Raw genomic sequence first — 26055 nt, 5'->3', positions numbered from 1 at the left:
ATATTTGTGCTGGATTCACCGACTCTAATGATGGTTTAGTTTTACTTACAGTTGCCCATACCACTATACATGTAATTCACTTTAGAGATGCCATTAAGAATCGCCAAGAATACTAATTTTACAGGACTTGAATTGCCCTTGAGTGCAGTGTATCTCCATCAAAAATGTTGAAACATCTTACAAACACGAGCTTTATGTACCCAGTGAGGTAGAATTTGTGCTATCATCCAATTTCAAAAACCTCAAGAATTTTAAAATCAGATTTTTTTCTTGTCAAATAGGTGTCCCTTGTTCTGCACCCATATATCTTCATATTATAGCATAAACAAATATTTGTGATATCCATCTTTAAAATCAACAAGGGTGGAACTGTATATTTGTCTTCTGAGGAAAAAGCTTTTAAAAACCACAATATCTTGGGCTTAAAATGCCTCCGATAAGATGAGAAGTAAAAAGAAGACCAACAGTTCGATTTTGTCAACGTGTCAACCTCGCACCAGCGAAAATATTGCAGTCTAAATATGTTATCTTCGTATCATCTTATTTAGCGCCAATGAGATTTGATTGATTGTGAAATCAGCATATTTCAGTTGACTGGACTTTCATAGTAAAGAATTATATTTTACCAAAGAGACAAACAATCTGGGATTTAATTTCCGTCTGGGCTTGATAAGAACTCTTTCGTGTTTGACTGTTTACCAAAAGCATTGAGACATTGGTTTTAATTACATTTGTATTTAGATAAAAAAAATATCTAATAAAAAAACACACACATAATGCACACGCCATTTTTATCTAAGGAAAAAATGCTTTTGCGCAGCTATGCACATTCTTCTCTTTGTTTACCACCTTGACTTTTTCTCCTTTGGAAAATAAAAAAAAAATATAGTTACGTCTATATATTTGTTCTTATAGTTTATAAAAGGTGATACAAAAATATTTAAATCTACCTTTAGAACTTGCACTCAGCCTATAGATACTATGCTTCATTGGAAATCCGATTTCTTTGTATGCATTATTAAAGATAGTGAGGAGAGGCATCAGCTCACTGCTAGATAAGATGAAACGTTTTTGAAAATTGAATTCTTTTATAGAGATGCTTTAAAAACCACACTTCCGGTTCCAAACTATATTTATAAAGCAAAGAAATGGATAACTTCTAACATCTGTTGTATTGAATAAAATCTATATTATAAACCCTGTTCGTCGATGACATGACAGAAAAATACATCTTTGTTAATCAACTGTTAATGGGATTGCTTCCAAGTTATAGCTATATCCGGCTACTATGCAGAAGTGTGATTAAAACATGCTTTATAACGTTTAGATAATACCCCTTACAATGGTAGTTGTGGCAAAACAAACAAAAACGTTTTAGCATGCATATTTAATCAAAATTTATAGCTTACAGACTTTTGTTCTGCAATTGGTGGACATTTTAAAATGTACCGACCTTGTCGAGGCAAGATCTGAGGGATGGGTGACTGCTGTTTTTGTCCTTTTATATGTTCAGAAAAAACAGAGACAAGGCATTATAGTTCGTAACGTGTAGATGGGAAACTGAACGCGCCAAGGTCAACCAAAAACAGATGTCGTAAAACAAGAACCACAGTTGTCTTAAACTTGGTGATGACCATTGTTTGAATAGGAGAAAGATACGTGCTTTGTTGTTATATATTTTACCTGACAATATCAGGTAAGATAGTAAGATTACGTATATTATCTTAATATTTATCAATATCCCGAAGTTATGGTTACTGCTATGGGTTGAAAAGTAACAAATAATTCGAACGGCTTTCAGATTTGTGATTCATTTGGTAGAATTCAGATCGGTGCTGAATTTGATAGGTAAAATGCGCGGTCAATCAACCTTTACAAGGACGCTTATTTTATAATTGTTATAAATGACTGTAAGTAAGTTCATGTTTAAATGAATTATATTTAGAACTCCTGCTCTAAAATCCATTTCATTTACAAAATATTAATCATTCTCTCATTCTTAAAAAAGTATTTAGCAAGCCACATGCATTTAGCACCCACCGCATTCTTTAAAGCTACACGTTTACAAACAGTTTGATGTCATTAGAATATTTAAAAAGAAGTTCATTTGACCCAAAACTACACTTAAGTATTTAAACAACTTTCCACGTGCATGATTACAAGGTGCCTCTTACGCTTGATGACAAACCGGCTACAGGTAAATGATAAAGTATATGTATTTATTTCTATTTTTTTCTTTTTTGAACAGGTAATATGGCATATCAGTAAATACATGTAATAGGTACATACAAAATCAACTATTTGCCACAAAATTCTTTATATTATTATTTTAAAATGTTAATGCAATAAGATTTTTTTTTAATTTTCAGCTGACGGAATCATGCAGCGTTAAATGGATGGGTAAAGATTCATATAATACAGATATCTTGGCAGACAAAAACGACGATCGTTAAATACTGGAGTTATCTATCAGCTGTGTGTAGAGTAAGCCTGGTAGTGGTTGAGCTAACTCTACTATCTGACGATGCATGCTTAGTGGCTCTTCCGTGATATTAACCAGTAATTCAGTTTATATCCATGATGGGATTTTCGGATTCTCCAGTACATTCTTCATAGAATTTTTTCCCTGTTTGTGCACTATTTCTATAAATTTTACAAACTTATTTGTCAATATTTTTCCCTGTAAAAAGGGAACTTGAAATTTTGTTTGATGTGTTTTCTCCACGGGAACGAAAAGATGTGATTTTCTCGATGTGACCAATGCCGAAACATGGATGGAATACAATTTTTCAATGGTGTTTTCTTATTCGTTTTGCTGATCTCGGCGTTATTAACTAAGGGTAAGTAGATTATCAATATATCAATCTTACAATGAAAGGATTAAGGATTTATTTCTGACAATAAACATTTTACACGACTATGAATCTCTAACGAAAAAAATTCAAATGAAAGTTGTTTTTTTTTTTTTAAATAAGATTATAAGACACTTTTATCATCTTTCAAATTGCCTTGAGAACATACCTTTTGTCTTTAATATCATCTGAAAATTGTCATTTTGTTTCATAAAAGTGTTTTGTCCTCCTCCAATCCTAACGAATTTTTTTTTTAGCGACCGCCTTCAGATAGTTTTTTTTTTCCATTTTATAGATTTTCTAAGACTTGTTTTAAGATTTCTGAACAAATGTTCTTGTCAAAACGACGCTGTTATTGCAGTTTCAAGGCATGTTAAACCAATTAATTGGCAAAAAATCCAACAGTCATACAATTCATCTGTGTATTTTGTCGCTTCTTATGTTTTCTTTTATACTGACAGAGACGATTTTAGTGTTTGATTATATTGGTTTACGAAGAAAGTGATGCCTTCCACGCTTAGACCAGATATGATATGATTATCATCCTTATATTGATTTAAGGAGATGAATTCCTAACTTCCAATTATTTCTGAATAATCGAGTTTTTTCTTCACTTTCTATGATTGAGTTGGGAACTCATTTCTTGCAATTTGTGTCATTTCTTTAAAAATCATACATGCTAACCAACAACTTTCCTACTCGTAAGGTTATTCATCTCATTTGCACTTGAACCATCATAGAATAAGATTTTGGAGTTATTTTGCAGGCAAAACAGAATGACATGGGCTCTAAGTAACTTAATGTTTGTATACATGTTAGATATGTAATTCCGATTATAATTCTGTCACATTGAATGGAAAAAGTCAATTTAGAAGACATGGGTTCATCTAAAGTTGTGTTATAGAACGGTAGTAGCTATTGTTACAAAGGTGCAAACTTTTAAAGACAAAGGCATCTTTGGACAAAATTCCACAAATAGATCGGTATCTTGCCAAATTAAACTAGATTTATTTGAAAAAATTTAAATAGCCAGGTCAAAAAAGTAATCCTTGTCGAATTCAAGTCATAAATTATCACGATACTTGTTTATTTCATTGCACCTTCACCCTGTGAGAAGGACACATCCCATAGATCTAGAAACGCAATAAATTTAGGAAGCCGATGGCTGTGTGACGAATTTATGTGACACCAAATGTATCTATTTCATATCTGAAAACAAATCAGATTGACACAAGATTGCCTAAATATAATACACGGGTTACATCTTGTCCGGCCGCCCGCCCTCGGAAACCTTTGATTAAGAAATTATATCCTTTAATTTGCAATGGTTAGTTTAAGGACTTTGTACTTTGAACCCTTCTCTTCTTCGTTTCTCATTGACAAGTGAGTAACTTGTTTAAACCCTTTGTCAAGATGTACAACGGGCGAATAATTGCAATAAGGACACAGTCGTCATTAAACAAACCAAGTGATTAATTTTGACGTCAAATGAAGAAGCTCTGCTTATCTAGGTGATTTATGCATCTGCAAAAGAAAGATTAGAAATTATCAACATTGAAGTGATGTTTAATTACATCCATTGAAATTTTCATCTCTTTTGATGAACTTTTTTTTCATCACCATCATTAATTTGTTATAAAACTGGTTATCTTCCCAAGACAATTCGATTATGGCACACATCATAAAGAAGGTTAACGTTTCTGGGGATTTCTTTTTTTTCTTCTCTCGCGCTCTCTCTTATATTTAGAAAATTTAATTTATCGGAAAGAGAGAGAAAGAAAGAGATTATTTTCTTAAAATCATAATACTGAAGAACACACCTACTGGATTTACTTTAACACGTCTTTTACCAATGGCGCACATTGAATTTCAACAAATAGTCTTTTAGGAGTATCTCCAATGTTGACTCCAGTCGTAAATATGTCACAGAAAGTCTGAAGATTTCTTTTCGTGAGTTCTGGATACTTAAAGCATGGCCTTATTCATTTGTCTGCCTCTCTTTGATAGGAGTGCAATACCCCGCTGTGCCCGGCGACAAGAAACTCAATAATGTTATGCAAGCTACCCGCCAGTTTCATTGAAAGTTTGTCAGATTTTAATCAACTTCATTAAAAAGCAAGGAGTCAAACATCGAGTAAAGAAAAGTTGTATAACAATGCTTCAAAATGTGGACCAGATATAATGAGAAAAATCAACATTTCTTAACCGGTTAATTGTGAGTTATATTAAAAACATCTCTTGTGATCTAGGACTATACACGAGAGATTGGAGCCCTTATCTTCAGTGGATAGAATTATTCCTAAATATATATATATATATATATATATATATATATATATATATATATATATATATATATATATATATATATATATATATATATATATATTACATTAAGAGAACAAAATATTCATTCACACCCACGAATTCTCTAGGGTCCTCATATCTAGTACCGGCAAACTAATTTGACAGAGGCAATTTTCTCATAAGAAAAAAAATATCAATTTTCAGTTGAGACTGTCATATGTTCTGATAACATGAATAGCATTAATGAATTCAAAAAGGCAGGATGAATAGCCTCGCTATGGTAAAAAGTGGCATGGATTTATTACATAGGTAATGGATTGATTTAACATCATTAATAAAACGACATAGCGCTCGTGTTAATATGTATTTAGTCTTCTGCTTTATTTAAGCGTTTTGTCAATTTCAGGCCATTACGTATACGAAAATCCAAAGAGACAAATAAAAATCCACATTCTATCTGCTTAGAGGAAACTTTTCTTTATCTGCGAGACGACGATAGGGAATTCTCAGGGGAATGAAAATTCTCTATCGCGAGGTTTTGAAGCCCTGTTTGGAGGATTGTAAATTTCTGCATATTGTCAATATTAGCCTACCAGCATCGATTACATGTTAAATATGAATTAGAACTTGTACCGAAAAAACAGCATAACTTTACTGTTTGTCAAACAACTTAATATTCATCGAAAAGGCCGAAGAAATGAACGCATGCTTAAGGAGTCCTAATCGCATGAGTATATACAAATCTTAATTTAGATATACATATACTTCCAGGCCCGTAGGAAGCAATTTCACTTTGAGGGGGCACAACCATACATTTTCAGCTGGGTGGGGGGGGGGCACTATTAAGTACCAAAATTCCTTGAGAAGCAAAACTAAAAAAAAGGTCATCAGACGGGGGCACAAGCATATAGTAGCTGTTTTCTATATATCGGCAAAATTACTGGGGAGGGGCACGGCCCCCAATGCCCCCCCCCCGGTTCCTACGGCCATGTACTACAACATTTACATAGCATTGTTTATATTAAATATAAACCCTAAAAGTAGGACTCGGTATGACCAAAATATAATACGGGGAAATATTGGCAGTTATAAAGTCTGACTGAACCTAATAAAGCTCATAGTTTTAACATTAATTCTACTGGAGATGATGTAGTTTTCTTTGTGTAACTGCCTTCTTTCAGTATATTATAACCCACGCGCCAATGCTTGTCATTAGACTCTTATATGTAAATGATTTCCACCGTTCCTCGAGGTTTATATTAATCGTAAAACAGAATACATTGTCGTAATATTTGTATGGAATGGTTGGTTCTCGATTTCTTTGGATATTTTAAATTACGCCAAGCTGACAGAAAATTTTAAATGGTCATAAAATATAATTGTGCCTTGGATTCCTACGATAGGAATCAAATGTCTGCTCAAATCCTCCATCTATAAGTGTCAGAATATTATTACTCACTGCGTGTCTATTCTGATGGCAAAGTTAAATTTGATTGGATCATCCTTTTTGATGCTAACTTTTAGAGGTTATCTCAATTTTAACAACTCTTAAACTTCATTTTCATCTTCATTTGACCGAAAAAATGCACATTATAGGCTGGCTTTAACTAATTAAGAATCATTTTTTATTTCTTTGATAAAAAGTCGTGTGCCAAGGTCTTAGGTTTTTAGCGAGATGACACCCTTCCGGTCCTAATGAAATTGTCTTGTCACCCTAGTGCGAACTTCTTCCCTGACACACATTGTCTATTCGAATCGCTGCACAGATTAAATTGCATCAAAATATGCACCTGTGATGTTTTCCAGTGCACCACAAGTGATCATTAAGGACAAAGGAGTGTGTACATGGTATTTTGAAATATTGGATGGGGATTACAGGATTCTGAGAAAAAGAGATTTCATTGCGTGTCAAGAACTTTCTACACCAAACCAACAAAGAATATAGTGCAATGCTGTTAATTTATTTTGTCGCCTTTCACGTTCTAAAAGGAGGAAACACACACATACAGAGAGAGAGAGAGAGAGAGAGAGAGAGAGAGATGGTCATACCACATCAGTGAACAATTTCAACGGAGTATGGTATGTAATTTCACAAAAAAATTCAAAAAATGGAGTAAAAACATTTTTATGCGTAAATCATATTTACCAAGTGATTGAGATTTCTATTCTTAGTCACAGTATCAAGATAGAAACTAGAACATCGTGTACAACTTATCACAAAATAACGAAACAAAAAGATCTAACGCAAAGCAGAACACGACATATTTAATGTCCGCCATGCCTTTTTTCCTCTCGAAGTTTAACAGGCAGACCATGGAAAAAATTCCATGTGATAAGAGAGCTAGTTACGCTAACATTTTCGAATATATGCTTTGGTACATGTCAATAAATAAATTGTAATACTGGTTATGTAGAAAGAATTTATCTTCAAAGGACCCTCCCCAAAGGTCTAATTTTATATATTTATTTATTTTTATTTCACGTGCATGTTCCCTTGATAATATACTATTGAATTTAATTTATTCTTGCATCTTTATTTAATTGTAAAGAGACGTGTTAACAAGTAATTTACCCTATGTCAGTAATTTGTGATAATAATAAAAATTAGTATATGTCGTTTATCCTAACCTTGCAGAAGCCACAAATTATTGTCATCATGAATTTACATTTGGCTTACTTTCAACCTTAGATCTCTTCATAAAAACCTCATTAATCCGAGATGAAGTTAACAAGCCCTAACCCCAATCCAAACCTTCAATTCTCCAAACAGAAGCAGACACCGTCTTCACAAACAAGACATTGCTAGACTGAAATTACACAAATTTTGGACGGGTTAATAAATCTAACTTTTATTTTATTTCATTTACCGATACACTGTCGGATTCTAAGTGGCACTCCTCCCACGGATTGGGGACAGAATTCTCAAAGAATTCTCCTTTCGCGGTTGTCAGGTGTTCAACTTTATCTGAGGATCAAAATCCACTGGTTTACACCACATCTATAAGCTCGCCCACCCCGGGTGCTTGACACATCTAAAAATTGCTCCAGTACGTTAAATCTATTTGTTCATGTCTTAAATTTCAGTGTTATCGCCAATCAAATCGCTGGTGTTACTAATTGAAGATTTTGCCTGTTTTTTTTCCCACTTGCTGCTATCTGAGGGAAGATTAAATTGAAGACTGATATCACCTTTGATTTTTTGATAAAATTACCAGCTTGCAAATAAAAACGACATGTTCAGAATTTTAAAGCTACCGGAAAATTGGACTTTCACTCCAGTAGATGATTTGTTTGGAGTTTATTTCTTTCTACTGGACGAGTGTATCAGATTTCAATTATTTGATATTATTATTATTATTGAATGTATCAGATTTCAATTATTTGATATAATTAAGTGAATTAGGGAGATAATTCGATTTGTGAGATCTATTGATAATCTGTTTTGCCGTTATAAGAATAATCTCTAAAGATGGACATTTATTGGATCAAATTTGTATTCATCATGCATATTCAAGTCTGGTTCATCTATCACAATTCTTGAGCTTTAGATCAAAGAATTTATTACTTTTTTTTTTAGGGGGAGGGGGGTGGTGGTGGTAATATTTCCCTTTAAGTTCATCATGCATATTCAAGTCTGGTTCATCTATCACAATTCTTGAGCTTTATCAAAGAATTTATTTACTTATTTTTTTTAGGGGGGGGTGGGGGGGTGGTAATATTTCCCTTTAAGTTCACAGACTAGAAATTTAAGAAACCGTTTTTGATAAAGGATTACAAAGAATTTTAATTATTCGCACTTGTATTCAACCCATCTGAAATGTGGAACATTGCTAAATGTTACGGAAGTTCTTGTAAAATAAATCTTTTTTAATTAGTATCCCCTTTCATGTCTTCATTTCAAATGCATCTTCCAAATATTCTATATGAATTTAGAAAAATTTTTTGAGAATATAATTTTATAATTTTGTTGGAAAATATTATTTAAAAAAAGTGTATTCATCAATTGTTGAATAATTATTTATTTTTATTTATTGTGGGATTTACTTTTTGAACTTACGAAATCCCTGCCCAGAATATACCCTTAATTCGTTAATTTAAATTAAATACAAAAAAGTAAGATTCTGTGTTTTTCATGGAACGCAGTAGCCCTGTCGTACGTGTCTCTAGATGCAGTTTTTACATGCAACAAACACATACATATGGGGTGGTTAAAGTTATCATCTTGCCATTTGTTAGCATAAAATTACAAGAATTGAGGGTACATTCAGTAATATCAAAGGCCAGATGACGGCGTTTCTTTGACTGTTATCAACACCTTGCTATTAAGAATTTTTTGGCGTTTTAACGTACAGGTGGTCACGAATAGGGGTTGATAGATATATCACCAAAGGATTGTATGTCCTTGCTTGTTCACGACTGTATAAATCTGATATTTGAATGACACACGGATATAAAATACCTCTGTTTGACAGTGGTATATGCATTATCTAGTTGGGTACACCGGATACAGAAAACCTTAAACGGTTTCAAAGTATAAACGTTTCAAATATTTAATAAAAAACGAGAATTTGTTCCTTTTTAATTGATTGAGTACGTAACTTTCCAAAACATTTATCATGTTTCGTCAACTGACACATTGTGTACTACAATGAAAGCTTAGAATGTGTATTTTCTCTGGCAAAAATTTACATATACCGAAAAAAATTTTGACAAAAGGAAGATTTTCATTGAACTTAATATGTGACAAGATTCATATGCACAAAAAGCAGATAATGGAAACTTGTATCTCTGAAAATTTTAAGACAAAAAAAAAAAAAAGAATGTTTGATGCAAAATAGTTCAATATTACTACGCCGTTCACTAGTCAGTAAATCAGCTTTCTATATACATGTATATTAACATGTCTGGTAAAATAAATGGTTAATACATAAATACACAATACACTGAGAGGTGATGCTGTCTGTGTGTGTTAACCATATGCTTTTCGTTATATGCTGCACCCTATCGGTATTAATATCCAATAATAATTTCGTAAAGGTTTTTCGTTCGCAGGGTTCGTATATACATGGCGTCGTTATCTAACAAGTGTTTCATGTATTATTAATAAGGTTGTAAAGGCCACACCCAGGTCTTCGCTGGACACCGGCAGAACTGACTTGATAAAATTATTTTCTTGTTTTTGGTAAAATGATAAATCTAAGTGATCAAATGATTGAATGATTAAAATGATCAAGTTCGGGGCATCTTTGAATGCATTAGTATTGCATTGAATGACTGCAGTGAATGCATTTTGTGCTCTCTCTCTCGATTGAACCGTTTCAACAACTATCATTATTCAGTGTGTTGATTATGCATGCACCTTAGTTCTAAAAATTCCTTTTAAGTTCATATAAAGCATATTTTACCTGTGGGGATATGAAATTGCAAGAATGAATTAGTGTATATCTTTGGGCTGATTTTGGTTGAGAATGATGCTCAGGTCAAATTTCTAAAATTTTAAGAAACTGTTCATTTCCTATGATGTTCAAAATTTTGTCGTTACGAATTTTTTAAAATAAACTTTATGTGGCTTTAATTATTCATTTTACTTATATGTGTATAAACAAAGATTTTATTTTCATGATTTTTTGGGGAAAAAAGTTTTTAGCAAGTGGATTTAAGCAGTGCATAATTTCTTTCAAGAGACTCAATAAAATCCATGCACAAAAGAGTTGTCAATCACGTTCACTTTGCAATCTGAATATTAGTCTTTTCCTCAGCTCGCTAGTATTACAGTAACTAGTTAAATAGACGACACACGATCTGCAATAAAACTCTGAAACTTAACAATCAATTTAACAAAAAGATTGTTTTTCGAAAGGATTGTTTAAAATTTCAAACAAGAAAACAAAAAGGCTTTCTATTAACTTCTTTGAAGATTACGAAAACATTTGAAAACAATGGTTTTAATGGATACTTGCTTCCGCTAAATGTGTGTTTATGTCGGAGAAGGTAACTCAGTTTTAATAGCTTTCGACGAAACTAAAGTATATGGTGCACACCCACTTTATCTTGCGGCCATTTTCACTTGGCAATCACAGAGAAATTATGCAATTTTTGAAATACTCTCACAGCTTAAAGTACTATCAAGATTGCATCAATTATCTTCTGTTTTGAAATTGCTTGATTTATGAACATAAATATTTTTGTGGCATATGGAGCTATACACAAGGAATTCTTTAGCTCATCTGAGCCATAGGTGCTGATCATCGGGGAATGTCCTCCGTCCGTCTGACTCTCCGTCGTCTAAAAACAATTTCGACTTCTTCTTCAGAGCCATTGGGTCAATTTCAACCGAACTTGGCACAAAGCACCCTTTCCTGAAGCGGATTTAAGTTCATTCAGATGTAGAGCCACATCCTCTCTCAAAGGGGAGATACTAAGAATTAGCGAAAATTTAATGACTTCTTTTAAAAATCTTCCTCTCAAAAAACATTGGGCCAGAAAAATGAAACTTATGAGAATATGATATATAGAGTAAATCATGGCCCCCAAGGGGGGTGGGGGGGGGGCAATAATAGGAGAACAAGTTTTACATAGGAATATATAGAAAAATTCTTCCTCTCAAGAATAGCAAAGCCATAATTAGTCATATTTATATGGAAACATCCACAGGTAGTGTAGATTCATATTTGTTCAAATCATGGTCCATGGGGGTAGGGCGGGATCACAATAGGAGACCAGTTTTATAAAGGAATATATAGGGAAAAAATCCTTCTAAACCTTTTTCTCAAGTACAGCAAAGCCATGATTAGTTATAACAATATGGAAGCATTCTCAGGTTGTGTAGTTTCAAGTTTGTTCAATTCATGACCCCGGAGGGGGTGGGGGGTGGGGGTGGGGGGTTGATGGGGCCACAATAGAAAATCTAAGTTTTACCAAGAATTATACATGTATAGGAGAAAATCTTTAAAAATCTTCTTAAACCAGCAAAACCATGATTAGCCATATTGATATAAAAGCATTCTCAGGTAGTTTGTTCAAATCATGCCGCACCATGGGGGGGGGGGGCACAAAAGATCAAAGACTTACATAGTAATATATAGCAAAAATCATTAAAATCCTTTCTTTCATGAACAGCAAGCCATTATCAGTCATATTGATATGCAAGCATCCTTATGTATTCGTTCAGATCAGGGCCCTCAAGAATAAGTTGAGGCTACAATAGGGGATCAGTTTTACAAGAAAGTATATAGGAAGAAATCAAGTGAGGTAAGACCACATTAAATCATATCACATATACTATGCAAAACATACCTAAATTGTGTGGAGTCATTTTTTTTTAATTATGAGCCCTGGGATTAGGTTTGGACCGAAATCAGAGATCCAAATTTCACATAATGCATGGGCACAAGGAAGAAAATATCTCCAGAACATCATAGCCTGTTGATCGTATTGATATTGAAACAATCAATGTTGGGTGGATTCAACTTTGTATAAATCATAGCTCCCTTCTGGGCTGGAATTTGGTCAACAGTATGAAATAATTTTTTTCTTAATGAAATTAAAGAGGGAATTTTAAAAACTCCTTCTGATGAAATACAATAGGGCAAAAGTGACTCAGGTGAACGTTTTTGCCTGTGGGACTCATGTCATGGAAACTTGGATCAAAATATTTGATTTATGTGTATATTGTTTCAACTATTCATAGAATACGTTTAAAAGCCACAGCTAAATCCTTTAATACATAATAAACAGCTTATCACATGTCAAACTTTATTTACTCTATAGTCCCATTTAATTGCTTAAAAATAATTAGATTTAATGTGATTCAAATATAGTCGAATGATACAGCTAAAAATTGGCACGTCTCTCGATGAATTTACTGGGACAGGATCGAATACCAAAAATTATAGAAAGTCTCTAATTTTTATTTCAAATAAAATACAAAAACAAAATAAATCTATTTAAAAAAATTGAATATACATACAGGTCTTTATAATTGATAAGTGGCAACAAGTCTGCATGCTCCTCTTTTTCTTTCCTTCTAGATGACATTTTACAGACATCTTTTTATAAGATTTATGTTCTTAAGTCTACACTTCTTCACAGAAACGAGATTGTTCCCATGCTTTGGTTTGTTGTGCGTGATTTGAATATTAAAGAATTCCCTGGGGGAAAAATGAACTTTTATTCCACATAATTGCAGTTTTTTAAAGATGTTGCTACAAATGCCCCATGGCCTACGAGATGACATAGAAATGGAGCGAATATGCGCTTGTTCAACAGTGTGAGGCTTTTCTTGCTCCGCTGCCCCGTCGTTGTGACCCTTTGCTTTCTCTCTTTTGTTGCCCCTTTTTCATTGCTTAGTCTTCCTCGCTTCATTGCCAAGGATCCAGAAAGTCTTGGAAATAGTGGCCCTTTTAACATACAATAGTTTTCGGAATTGGTAGTTAAAAACCAAAACTATTAAGGGGGACCGACCCCCTGATAACAGAAAAGACTTTGTACATAATAAATGAATGGTCCGATTTTTAAATCATGGTAGCATATTGAAGGTGTTATCAAACAAAAATACTCCACCAAAGGAATATACCAAAATTTTGATTATTGTACAATTAATTGAACCTTGAAGTTAACATTGAAGTCTATGGGCAGCGCATGTGTTATTAAGATATTGTAAAAAGTAATTTGAATTTCAAACAAATCTCTTGGTGAATATATGCATAAACTCTCTCTTTATTATAATATAAAATAAAATAAATATTTTGAAAAAATTAAATTTTTCTTCTTTTCATCAAGGGCAGATAACTCTTCAAAAACTTTTAAGGTGGAAAATAACTGGCTTCTTACACGTTATCTGTCATGTGAATTTGGTTCATTTCACTTTCATTGTTATCTAACAATGCATTTTTAAGCAGTTTAAGATGATTCAAAATTGTTCAAAATCCCCTCGTTATCCATTGAATACCTTATGTATTCAATTCCATCAAAACTGACATATGATGAAAATAATAACTACATGTAATATTTCCTTTTGCCCGTACTTTTCAGATTGTTTTATTATATTTAACAAAAAACATTTAAATCCAGTTTTCAAACACTTACAAATTGAATAAGTTTTATCCTTTAATGGACCATTTTAAAAATGCTTTACTGTATCAAGTTCCATATGTCGAATTTTTATTAGTATTACATTTTTTTCCATTGAAAAAAATATTTATAAGAAAGATAACTCTTGCTAAATTACGTTATTCTTTTCTTACAAGCACATATAACATTTTGCTATTCTGACATAAGAAGCAGCGCTTTATTATGTTTTCTAATATGAATTTATAGGTATGACACTAAATATTATTTTCATATACACCTCATATTTTTATTTTTATGTTGTGATAATAAATTATTACTCTTCCTATTCTCAAAATTTCTTCATATCATGATCTGACATAAAAATTGTTTCTGAAAAAATAAGCAGCGCTTCATACGTCATACTTTTTTTATTCGAATTAATGCTTAAGCTCTTGATGAAAACCAATGTTGGGAAGTTTATAAAAAATTGTGAAATTTAGAGCAGAGGGTCATTAGTCCTATCATCGTATATCTCTAAGAAAAAAAACCGTTTGCATATTATACTTAATATCACTCTGAGATTTAATATTGTTTTCATAAAAATATGTAAATGCATCTACGATATAACTAATTTACATAATTTCTTTAAATGATATAAATGTGTTTTAGTAGTAATGGATACATATCCTTCAATAGTAAAAAGAAAATTTATGTGGTTATCCGATTTTAAATGAATGCGGATTGGAATAGAGGTTTCGAAGAACGTTATCTACCACCAATAGGACACTGATTACATACGAACCATTTCATAATGCCTCCTTTATTGGTTAAACTATTTATCAGAGAAGTTTACCATAAACCCAATGTATGACCATCGAAGGAAAACATTTCCCTATAAGTAAAAGATAATATGTAATTATTTTCATTAAGGCACTCATATCAAGTCTTTATTAAAGCCAATGATAGGTTTTGCCAGGTTATTGATGTAACGGAGGGTTATGATCGTTAAGGAGATAAAAGCATTTGCTATATTCTCTCTTGTAAAAGAAAAAGGTTGTTTTAGAAAGGGCTTTAAATATGATTATCTAGTATGATTCAGTTTCCATATTGACTTCTGTGTATTAATTCTTGATAATTCAAGAATAATTACTGTTTATTTCATCAGGTATTGTCAAGGTCAGACCATTGGTCAGTGCCCTGGTTTCTGGACAAAAGAAACTATATCATGACACCAAATTTTAGGTTTCAATAACAAAATTACCAAAATTATGTTGTCTTTTCTCTATATTTCACCAGATGTAATATAAACAAAGTTTTTTTTTCTTCGTTCTTGTTCTTATTCTCTTTAAATGTCACTTTTACTCTACAAATTTTTGTTCGGCTTTTGTGTTTTGGTTTTGGGAGGACTGGGGTAATTTGCTGAGTGGATGGAATTATTTGGAGTCATGGAGTGGAGTCTGTGTTTAAGCAGTACATAAAGTCATTATACAACGTTCTTCCTCCTCTGCTCTCTGTACGCAACCGCCACTCAGACTCTGGGAATACCCTGATTAAAGAAAAAAAGTTACAAGCACTCAGAAACTAGTTGTAAGACCCAAATTGTTAACAGAATGAGTAGAATAAAATTAATTTAAAAAAAAACCCTCATGACCTTCAAATATCAAAAACTGGAATAACTCGTGTGTTTTGGCTTTTCTTATAATGAAACTTTGGTGGCATCTTTTAAAAATCTTCTTTTCAAGAACATTTTGGCCAAAAAGTTGAAACTTATGTGAAACCTTCATTACAAAGCGTAGATTCAAGTTTATACAAATCATGACCCCCGGGGGTAGGATGGACCACAATGGGGGATCAAAGCTTTACATAGGAATATATAGGCAAATTTTAAAAAAAAATCTTCTCAAAAGGAGCAATGTTAGTCATATTGATATGGAAGCACCCTCAGGTAGTGTTGATTTAAGTTTGTTCAAATAATGTCGGGGGTGGGGGGGGGGGGTTAGGATGGGGCCATAATGGTTGATCAAATTTTTACATAGAAATATATTGGAAACAAAAATCTTTAAAAATCTTCAGCAAAGCCGTGATTGGTGTCATATTGACATGGAAGCATTCTCAGGTAGTGTAGATTCAAGCTTGTTCAAATCTTGACCCCAGGGATATGGTAGGGCAACAATGGGGGATCAAATTTTACATAGAGATATATAGGAAAAAGAATAACAAAGCCATGATTAGTCAAAATGATATGGAAACCTCCTCAGGTAGTGTAAATTCAATTCTTGACCCCAAGGGATGGGGTGGGTGGGACCACAAGGGGGATTAAAGTTTTTCATAGGAATATATAGGAAACATATTTTTAAAACTTCCTCTCAAGAACAGAAAAGCCATGATTAGTCTTATTGATAAGGGAGCATCCTCAGGTAGTGTAGATTACAAACATTGAGACTCAACAGTGGAAGGAAATACAGGTGAAAAAACTAATGACCTCCAAATATCAACAAAGAGGGCAGCTTGCACTTCAATAGTAAAACCTCCAAAAAGATTACCGGTAACTGATAATTGAAAATAATTATGTGTCTTAATATTTCAAATGTTCCTCGGTGCAAGCATTTGCTTTTTAGGTCACCTGAGTTTACTATTGCTATCTGTTTCCGTCCGTCGGCGTGCGTCGTCCGTCGTGCGTTAACATTTGAACATTTTCAGCTTCTTCTCTGGAACCACTGAACCAATTTCAACCAAATTTGGCATATAGCATCTATGTGTGGGAGTAAAAATTGTGAAATCCATGACCCCTATCCCCCTGGGGCCTGAGGGGTGAGGCTAAAACCATCAAAACTAATGCAATCTTTAAAAATCTTCCTCTTTACTCGTGGACATCAAGCAGGCAAACTGTTGGCATGAATGTAATAAGCATTGAGTCCTCTACCTAAATTGTGAAATTCATGGCCCCAGGGTCAGGGGTTCTGGTGCTACATGTAGGACAGGGCTCTGTTGAATATATAGTGATAATGCATTATTTCTTTAAAAAGCTTCTTCTCTGCTCCTGGATATTATGCAAGCAAAATAAATGCATAGTTATGATGATGTAAGGTGCCTCTTCCAAAATTGTGAATTTCATGGCCCCAGGGTCAGGGGCTCTGGTGTTAGGGCAGGGCTCTGTTGAATATATAGTGAAAATACATTATTTCTTTTAAAATATTCTCTAATCCAGGGCAAACAAACTGAATGCATAGTTATGTTATAGTTATACTCTTCCTATATTGTGAATTTCATGGCCCCTGCATGGTCAGGAGTTCTGGTTTTAGGGCGGGGCTTTAATGATTACAAAGTAAAAAAGCAATAATTCTTTGACAACCTTCTCCTTTTCTCCTGGGTATTAAGCCGATGAACTTAGAATAGTTATGATATATAAGGTGCCTCTTCCAAAATTGTGAATTTCATGGCCCCAGGGTCAGGGGTTCTGGTATTAGGGCGGGGCTCTGCTGAATATATGGTGAAAATGCATTATTTCTTTAAAAATCTTCTTCTTTGATTCTGGGAATTCAGCAAAAAAACTGAATGCATAGTTATGATGGGTAAGGATGCCTCTTCCAAAATTGTGAATTTCATGGCCCCTGGGTCAGGGTTCTGATGTTAGGGCGGGGCTCTAATGATTACATAGTGAAAATGCAATAATTCTTTGAAAATCTCCTTTTCTCCTGGGTATTAAGCCAAGAAACTAAGAGTATATTTATAATATGTAAAGGTGCCTCTTCCAAAATTGTGAATTTTATGGCTCCTGGGTCAGGGTTCTGGTGTAGGGCAGGGCTCTAATGATTACATAGTGAAAATACATTAATTCTTTGATAATCCTCTGCTCTCTTTCTGGGTATTAAGTAAGCTTACTAAATGTAAAGTTATGATGAGCAACTGTGCCTCTTTTGAAATTGTGAATTTCATGGATTCTGGTTTAAAACGTGAACCCAGTTCAATTGTGGCGAAGTTGTTGCATGATACTCAGGTGACCTATCAGGCCCGTGGGCCTCTTGTTATCTGTTTCATATGAAAGCTATCAATATCTCTTGCTAGGTTTGTCAGTTTGGGGTAAGAGTGTGACTATTTAAAGTTTTTTTTATGTATTTCTTTCTTTTGTTTCTTGTTTTATTCTTTTAATACAAATCCTGAATGACGTGCAATGACTAACCAAGTAACACAAGTAAATTTGCGATGATTGAAAATTTATTTGAATGAAAGTAACGGAATAAAAAGTGAAAGTTTGTATTTTCAAAAGTTAACCCAGATGAGTCACATAAAACAAAGGCACACAAACGTTTTGGCAACTCGGAATAGTCCCATTTTCTGGGTGATGAAATATCCTGTATGCACACACTTCCGGGATTGTTCACAGCGGTTCTAAGACTGGCCCTCTCTCACAAAACACACGACATTCACTCAAATTCTATGAGCTCATTTTACGCAGTTATTACACAGGTTTAAATAAGTTTTGACTGAGAAATTCCTTTTTACTGTCTAAACATTAATTTAAAGAAATGTCACAAATAAATAAATAAATGAAGAAATTAAATACATGAAAGTTAAAAAATAGTGTTTTTTATGAAAACAAATTGTAAAATTGTAAATAAATTTGATCAAATTTACTATATATGTGACACAAGCTTCAGCACTGAATACAGGGAATATGGAAGGTACACATGTAACCCCCCCCCCCCAACCAACCAACCAACCCCCCCGTACTCTGAATGAAAACGAAGTTCTAAATGACCTTGAACTCTTCAAGAAATAATTCTGTTAACCTTTCATATACTGTCAAGATCAATGTAGAACAGATTATTAATTTGGTATATGACCATGGTCCCTTCATGGACCCTCTGATAAAAGAGATAATTTCATGTATTACTGGGATAGTTGACATTCCTTTATAAAAATTAAAATTCTCATGTTAAAGTGCCATTTTTGTCGAGTTTTGTCGCGCAAGATATGCTGAAAGTTGTGTGCATTTTAATTATAAATTCGATTTCTTTTGGAAAAGCAGAGGATCATGTTCTAACTTTTGAACTTACTAAGTGAAGGTAAATGCAAAATTAATAACCTGATTGTGCAGCATCATTTTTATTCTTGAATTTATAGATTCTGAATTTAAATCAATAAATATAAGCATCCATTCTTGTTTTGTCTCCTCCTTCCGACTACAATTGAAGTGTCACATGTATAATTTAGCTGAAAGCTTGCGCTCTAAAACTGTTTTACTTGAAAATGAAATGTATCTAATTCGATATCTCTTTTCGCCTTCTCTTCGTAAAAAAATCTTAATGTTCGCGAGGGAATTATCCACAAACAATTGGCTAGAATGACATTTTATATTAGTTGCAAGATTGTATGTGAATATAAATTATTCATTTATTATTGAAACGTTTTGTTCCGATTTATTTGGAGGAATTTCAGTGAGTGTGACGGGATCAAGTTTGCATTGCATAATGCATTGAATGTTCGGCTATGTTGATGACATTTACCTGGCATTGTTCATATCTATTTTTTGTGCTTTAAATTTCATTTATCCTATTTTAACACCGCGTGTGCAGAAAATAATTAATGTACATATTAATATTAGCTTAGTGGTTTAGTGTTCTCATATTATCGTTATCTTATATATATATATATATATATATATATATATATATATATATATATATATATAACAAATATATAACAAATATATAACAAATACATGATAGTAGAAATATTATTACCGACAAGTACTGGTGTACTTGGTCAATAAGAGTGCATATTATAATTTTATTTATTAAATATGTTACTAATAATGACAAATAAACACGCTATTTAAAGCACGCATTATTCGATTTATATTGTTTTCTTTACAAATCGGGAAAAAATTGCTTCATCAGAATTTTTTTGACACAGAATATTTGATTAGAAGAATGTGAATACAATCATTTCACATTTTTCAAAACATCCAAAGTAAATTGTTACTCGAGAAAAAAAAACCATATGAAAGACAAAAGCTACTCTACATTTCGATTGCACGCGGATGATGAGTAGGGCTGGTGGGTATCACTTCCACAAATGACCAAAATATAACGCACCTGTAACTTGCGCAATCCTGGCTCAACCAAACACTTAGCCAATGGAACCGAACCCGTCTATAATTTGTGGTTTCCTAGGAGATTACACGTGTAAGTAATTAACATACTCTTCAGAATAACCATAATGATCTTTGGGAAAAACAATGATTCTATCGAGATATGATACAATATGTTCATACAAAGGCTGAGTGGTGATGAGGTAGCCATGTTTAAATCGAATCATCAACACTGACTGTGACTAAGTCGGAAGCTGTCAATGAACATTAATATCGGAGTTTGTAGTTGACACGTGCCATAGATAGTAATACATCAAAATTATCATGCATAGCCAATAAGCATTTTCGTAGCTTATATATTAATTAAGTGGGAGAGATGGGAATTATATTTAGATGATAATCACTATAAATGGAATCTGAAACCACGAAATTGCGTATTCTCTGCGGGCGCTATGAGGTTAATAGTTCTACACGTATATATATATATATATATATATAGAAAGCACAAAGACATTCACTTTTACATGGATACCCACTTCCGCCCCAACCTGGGGTTGAACTCTCGACCTACGGAATCTGTCTCCTAGCAGTCTAGAAACAGCGCGCTAGACCGCTTGGGCATCTAGGCAAGTCAAAAAACTTGCTTTCGATGCCGATGGAATTCTCGCGGCGTTGGCCTACACTACACGGTTATTGAGAATGGAAGTGAGATATAGTTATTTGAAAATTAGAAGGATCGTTACCGATACACATTGTAATGAATTAATTTTATTTATAAAACACATTTTACAACAACTCTAAAAGCTGAACACACGATTCGTAAAAGGAATTTGTCCGCCATATTCGATTGGTGTCTCGCTATATCTGAGGACCCCTATATAAAGCCGCTGACTTAGTCACTGTTCAGTGTAATCAATCATCACCGGTGTAGACGGACGTATGCTATACAGCAAAAAATAACTGTGTACTTTTAATGCAGGAGAGTAAGATACCAAAGAAACTTACAACAGTTGCACAGGTCAGTGCTGTATACAAACAAACACAAATACACGTAACTGCAATGAAATATTAACAAAGGTAATGAAAGATAATCGGTCGCCATTCCACGCCGATACCCGTCACAATAAAGCAGTTAGGTGTAACGAATGCGAAGAAGATACCCCGGTGCTGATATCTTAGATAGTAATATCGAAAATGGCGTATGCCTATTTACGAGTCGTGTTCAGCTTTAAACTAACATAACTGCCCTAAGTGAAGAAATATTAATATAGAAGGCAAAAGAAATTCACTTTTACATGGATACCCACTTCCGCCCCAACCCGGGGTTGAACTCGCGACCTATGGAGTCTGTCTCCTAGCAGTACAGGAACAGCGTGCTATAGACCGCTCGGCCATCTAGGCAAGTTAAAAAACTTGCTTTCGATGCCGATGGAATTCTCGCGGCGCTGTCATACACTACATGGTCATTGATATATATATATATATATATATATATATATATATATATATATATATATATATATATATATATATATATATATATATATATATATATATATATATATATATATCATGTCCCCTGGGTAAGGGGTTCTGGTGTTAGGGAGGGGTTTTAATGATTACATGGTAAAAAAGCAATTTTGACAATTTTCTCCTTTTCTCCTGGGTATTAAGCCTATTAAGTAACTAAACTAAATGTACAGTTATGATGAGCAAGTGTGCCCCTTCCGAAATTATGAATTTCATGGCCTCTGGTTTAAAACATGAACCCAATTTAATTGTGGCAAAGTTGTTATATGATACTCAGGTGACATATAAGGCCCGTGGGCCTCCTGTTTAGAATAAGGATTTCTTTGTTGTTTTTTTTTAACTGAGATTTCTTTGAAACCTACAAGCGCGGATCGCGTTAAACATAGAATTAACTTTAAACAACCGAAGCTGCACCCAAAATTTGAAGCAGGTGATATTTTATTAAGTACTCAGCATGTTTTATAACAGATTGTTAAAAATAAGTTTTTAGAATACAATGGTCTGTGATCACAATGGTTTTGACATTCTGAGATGGCAAATTAAGAATACATTGTTACTGTCCTCAAACACGTAACTCTGGGTCTCTCTGGTAGTTTATCGGATTTTTTTCGGATGAGGGAGATAATGACCCCATAGGCAGAAGGCATTTTAGTATTAAAAATACTGTAATATACACAATCAGATAATAAATATTCACAACAAGCAACATATTTGATAATATCAATTCAACTACCATTTATGAAATCTTGTTTATGTTTTAAATGAAATTATTTTTGTTTATGACGCCGGTCTTCTTTTATGCGTCATAAGAATCTCCTGACAGTATTGTCATCACGACGTACGGGTATTAAGCTTGTAAAATTCTGATTTTCTCCATTGTTTTCATTTTGTTCCAAGATTAAAATCATATCAAACTTGAACTCCTGTAAATAACTTTGAAGTAGATTCACTATTTTTATTGCGTAATATTAAGCAGTATCTGATTCGAACACAGTGATAATTTGATTGGTGGAGACAAAATCGAATACTTCTAAGACTGTGCTTATGGCAAAATGGAGGACTTCTCCTATTTCAATCAGTTATATTTGATAGCTGCTGTAATTTGATTTCTAGTAATATTTAATTGAGGCCTAATTTGAATTAGTTATTTTGAAATTACATATCTGAACTGGAAAATGTTCCTTTGTTTTTACCCATTTGTCATTTTTTACCTATTTGCTAGAGTTTTTTTCGCTAATGATTTTCTTCTTTCTTTTTTTGTTAGACAAGTAGAATCCCCCCTTGCTTTTCTCCTTAAATGTTACCATTTCTCCGTGACACGAACACGAACGCTGGAATTAAACTGTCTCTTCAGATATTTTGAATTTACCTCCACCCAGGAAATTCAACAATTTATATCATAGTTGGAACTCAGTATAAAACTACGTTCTCCAAGTATTAAAAAAAATAATAGGGTTTGCCCTACTGAATCTTTCAATCCTTTCAATTGGTAATCATCATTTAGACACCTACATACTTATGATGTCATGCAGTCATGAAATCCTTCGATATTAGAGTGCATAAATTCAGTTCTATCTCCTACAAATGATGAGGAAATAGAGCTTTACTCTCTCATAAGACAAATATCTTAATAACTCCTGTATATTAATGAAGCTTTGAAACTAGTCTACTAGACGATTCTATAGGAATACTCATAAAGTATACTTGGTTTCGTGTTTGATATTTCGATGAACGAAAATCTATATTTATTATGCATTGAAACAGTCTGCCTTGTACACGTAAATCAGGAAAAAAAATTCCCAGCCACTTCTGTAGACTGATTTTTTTTTCTCTCTTTTTCAAACGTAGAAAACAGTTCACTTGCTGCACTCTAAGTAGAATTAAAGAGATTACGGAAATCTCCCGCCATTTTTTCTCCTTTGGGAGGAACGGCATTTTAATAGACAGTGATTAGTCAAGACAAAACTGTAGATAAAATACTTGTCCTTGATACAATAGCCTACAAGTCGCCAGGAGCGCCTACTGATGGGACAGAAGGTTGAGTGAGAGTGGAATCCTTCAAATGAATCAAACGAGAAGCAAACATATATGCAGATCGAAAGGCCATGGCGCTATGTAGTACTACGATTTTTTTTATTTTATTTTTTTTTGGGGGGGGGGGGGTTCACATTGATGATGACACGCCGAGCACGCTTCTCTAAAGCATCAAATGTCAAAGATTTTTATGGATACCTGATGTGGCGGTGCTCTATTTAAAACAAATGAAAACGCAAGGTTAGAATTTGAATGGTCATTTATTACTAAATAAATAACAAAGAAACCAATTGCCAAATATGTCAACACATATTATAATTGACATTACCAAACACAATTAAACACATAAGGTAAACAAAACATGTTGCAAAATATCATAAAATCATGTTTACAATATTGTGCAATGAAAGCATGGTACAAAAAATGTACAGTAAACAGAATTCGTATTCCAAATCTCAACAGTGTCAAAGATGGGGCAACATCCGCCACGAAGTGTTTTGATCCGCCCCATCCAGTGTCAAATCATGATGTGTTACAACAAACAGAATGTAAATCAATTATCATGTATTCTTTTCGGACCAGAATGTGTTCTTACAGGTAGAAATGTGTGAATGTAGAAATACATTGGGGGGGGGGGATAAAAAAAAATTCCTCAGGAATACCAAATACTTAATTCATGTAACAATTAATAACGATACTCTTAGACAAGGAATTTTTGAAAATAACCTTGATATCGTGACCTACTTGGCAAGACTTGTTTTATGGGAAGTCAATAAGTCGCGATGTACACTTATGAATGATGAAACCAATAATAAATTAATCAATAACAACTGCTTCCCTAATTAATGTCGAGCTTTCTTATAGTATCTCAATTTTTTATGCAGCAGGGCTCAGCTTACTTGATATAGCTATCATCTGCTGCTAGTTATGTGACCACAGATCTGCAGCTCATTACATGTATTTGGCCATGGATTGCAGGTCAATTTTAGACCGTGGCAATATTTTCTTTAAATACAATACCTGTGTTACACATTCACCTGAATTTTTTTTCCTTTCACGGATGTTTTTAAACTCTTCATCATGAAAAGAAACAAACCATCACATATTTTATGTTGACAACGATGATTTCATGGACTAGAGTCATCCATTCGTTACTTTGTTACAGATCCAAATAATGTTGATGTTTGCAGGTACAAGTAAACTGTGTAAAGTTCTTATTTTCAATAATGTAAAGTGACGTAATATTTAGGGGGTAGTATAAATCATCATTTGCAGTACTGTCTTCTGTCTTTCCCTAAATTTCCAATTTCCAATGAGTACGTGACTAATTGTATTAGTCAAGTAATTATTGGCAATGGAAAATTAATAATTAGTGAAAGGCAATACAAGCAGGATTTTGTTGTAATCAGGTTAGCTTTTTTTTTTTTTTTTTTTTTTTTTTTTTTTTTCATATTTTTCCCTCTCTTTGCAGCTCAGTTTCATGGTTTCCAAAGCTCATCAGTCCGCCACCCGTCTTTCAATCCAACCAAGCGTAACGTGACGTATCACGTGGGAGAAACGGCGCTATTACAGTGCTCGGTGGAGAATCTTGGAACCAAAGAGGTACGTCTTATGGTGCGGTCTGTCAATAAACGGTCTCCAGAAAGTTTTTTGTAAAGGATTATGCAGCATTTAAATTCCCCTGGCCAGTATAACAACCTTCATTGAATTCAATGTCCTTCGGTTGTATGCTGAGCAGGGGAATTCATATTAATGGATAGCAATGTTGAGGAATTAGCAAGAAAGCTGGAATTTATCGAAAATTTGTTATAATGTGTATATAAATGTCAAACTTTGTTATGCAAATTAATCTTAGATTATATATTGTTGCAAGAATGCAACATGGCCACTTTGGCATCTGGGTGTAGTTTTTATGGTTTTGCATACAGAAAGAATAGCAATAGATGTGTAAATCTTTATCAGATGAGAGATATCAAAGACGTACATGTGCAATGTTTTATGGTCTATTTAAAAACGCATTGGGAGCAAACTTTATGGCATAAATATTTCACTAGTATCTAACAGGCTGCAAACGAATGACGTCATGTAAATTTCAAGAATGATGAAAAATAAGTTTTCATTGCATAGGCGTCGGAAGCAAATTGAAATTGGGGTGGCTAATTGAAAGGGGGCTAAACCAACGGAAAA

At 33.5% G+C, this 26055-nt stretch overlaps 2 protein-coding genes across 4 annotated transcripts in view; both read left to right on the top strand.

The window, feature by feature from the left end:
- Positions 1-26055, top strand: part of LOC133173165 (large ribosomal subunit protein uL4-like) — a 389882-nt gene that overhangs the window by 127239 nt on the left and 236588 nt on the right. The window lies entirely within an intron of this gene.
- The window catches only part of LOC133173181 (zwei Ig domain protein zig-8-like), a 59955-nt gene that overhangs the window by 23500 nt on the left and 10400 nt on the right, over positions 1-26055 (top strand). For all 3 annotated transcript variants that reach the window (XM_061308143.1, XM_061308151.1, XM_061308135.1), the window contains exons 2-3: positions 2370-2840; positions 25340-25470. In XM_061308143.1, coding sequence (XP_061164127.1) covers positions 2771-2840; positions 25340-25470 — 201 coding nt within the window. In that variant the 5' untranslated portion in view covers positions 2370-2770. The remainder of the gene's footprint in view (positions 1-2369; positions 2841-25339; positions 25471-26055) is intronic.

The sequence above is a fragment of the Saccostrea echinata genome, unplaced genomic scaffold (genome assembly GCF_033153115.1).
Source record: "Saccostrea echinata isolate AGI-Se365-2 ecotype Australia unplaced genomic scaffold, CSIRO_AGI_Sech_v1 ptg000002l, whole genome shotgun sequence".
NCBI classification, from domain to species: domain Eukaryota; kingdom Metazoa; phylum Mollusca; class Bivalvia; order Ostreida; family Ostreidae; genus Saccostrea; species Saccostrea echinata.
This window is presented reverse-complemented; position numbering and strand designations above follow the sequence as displayed.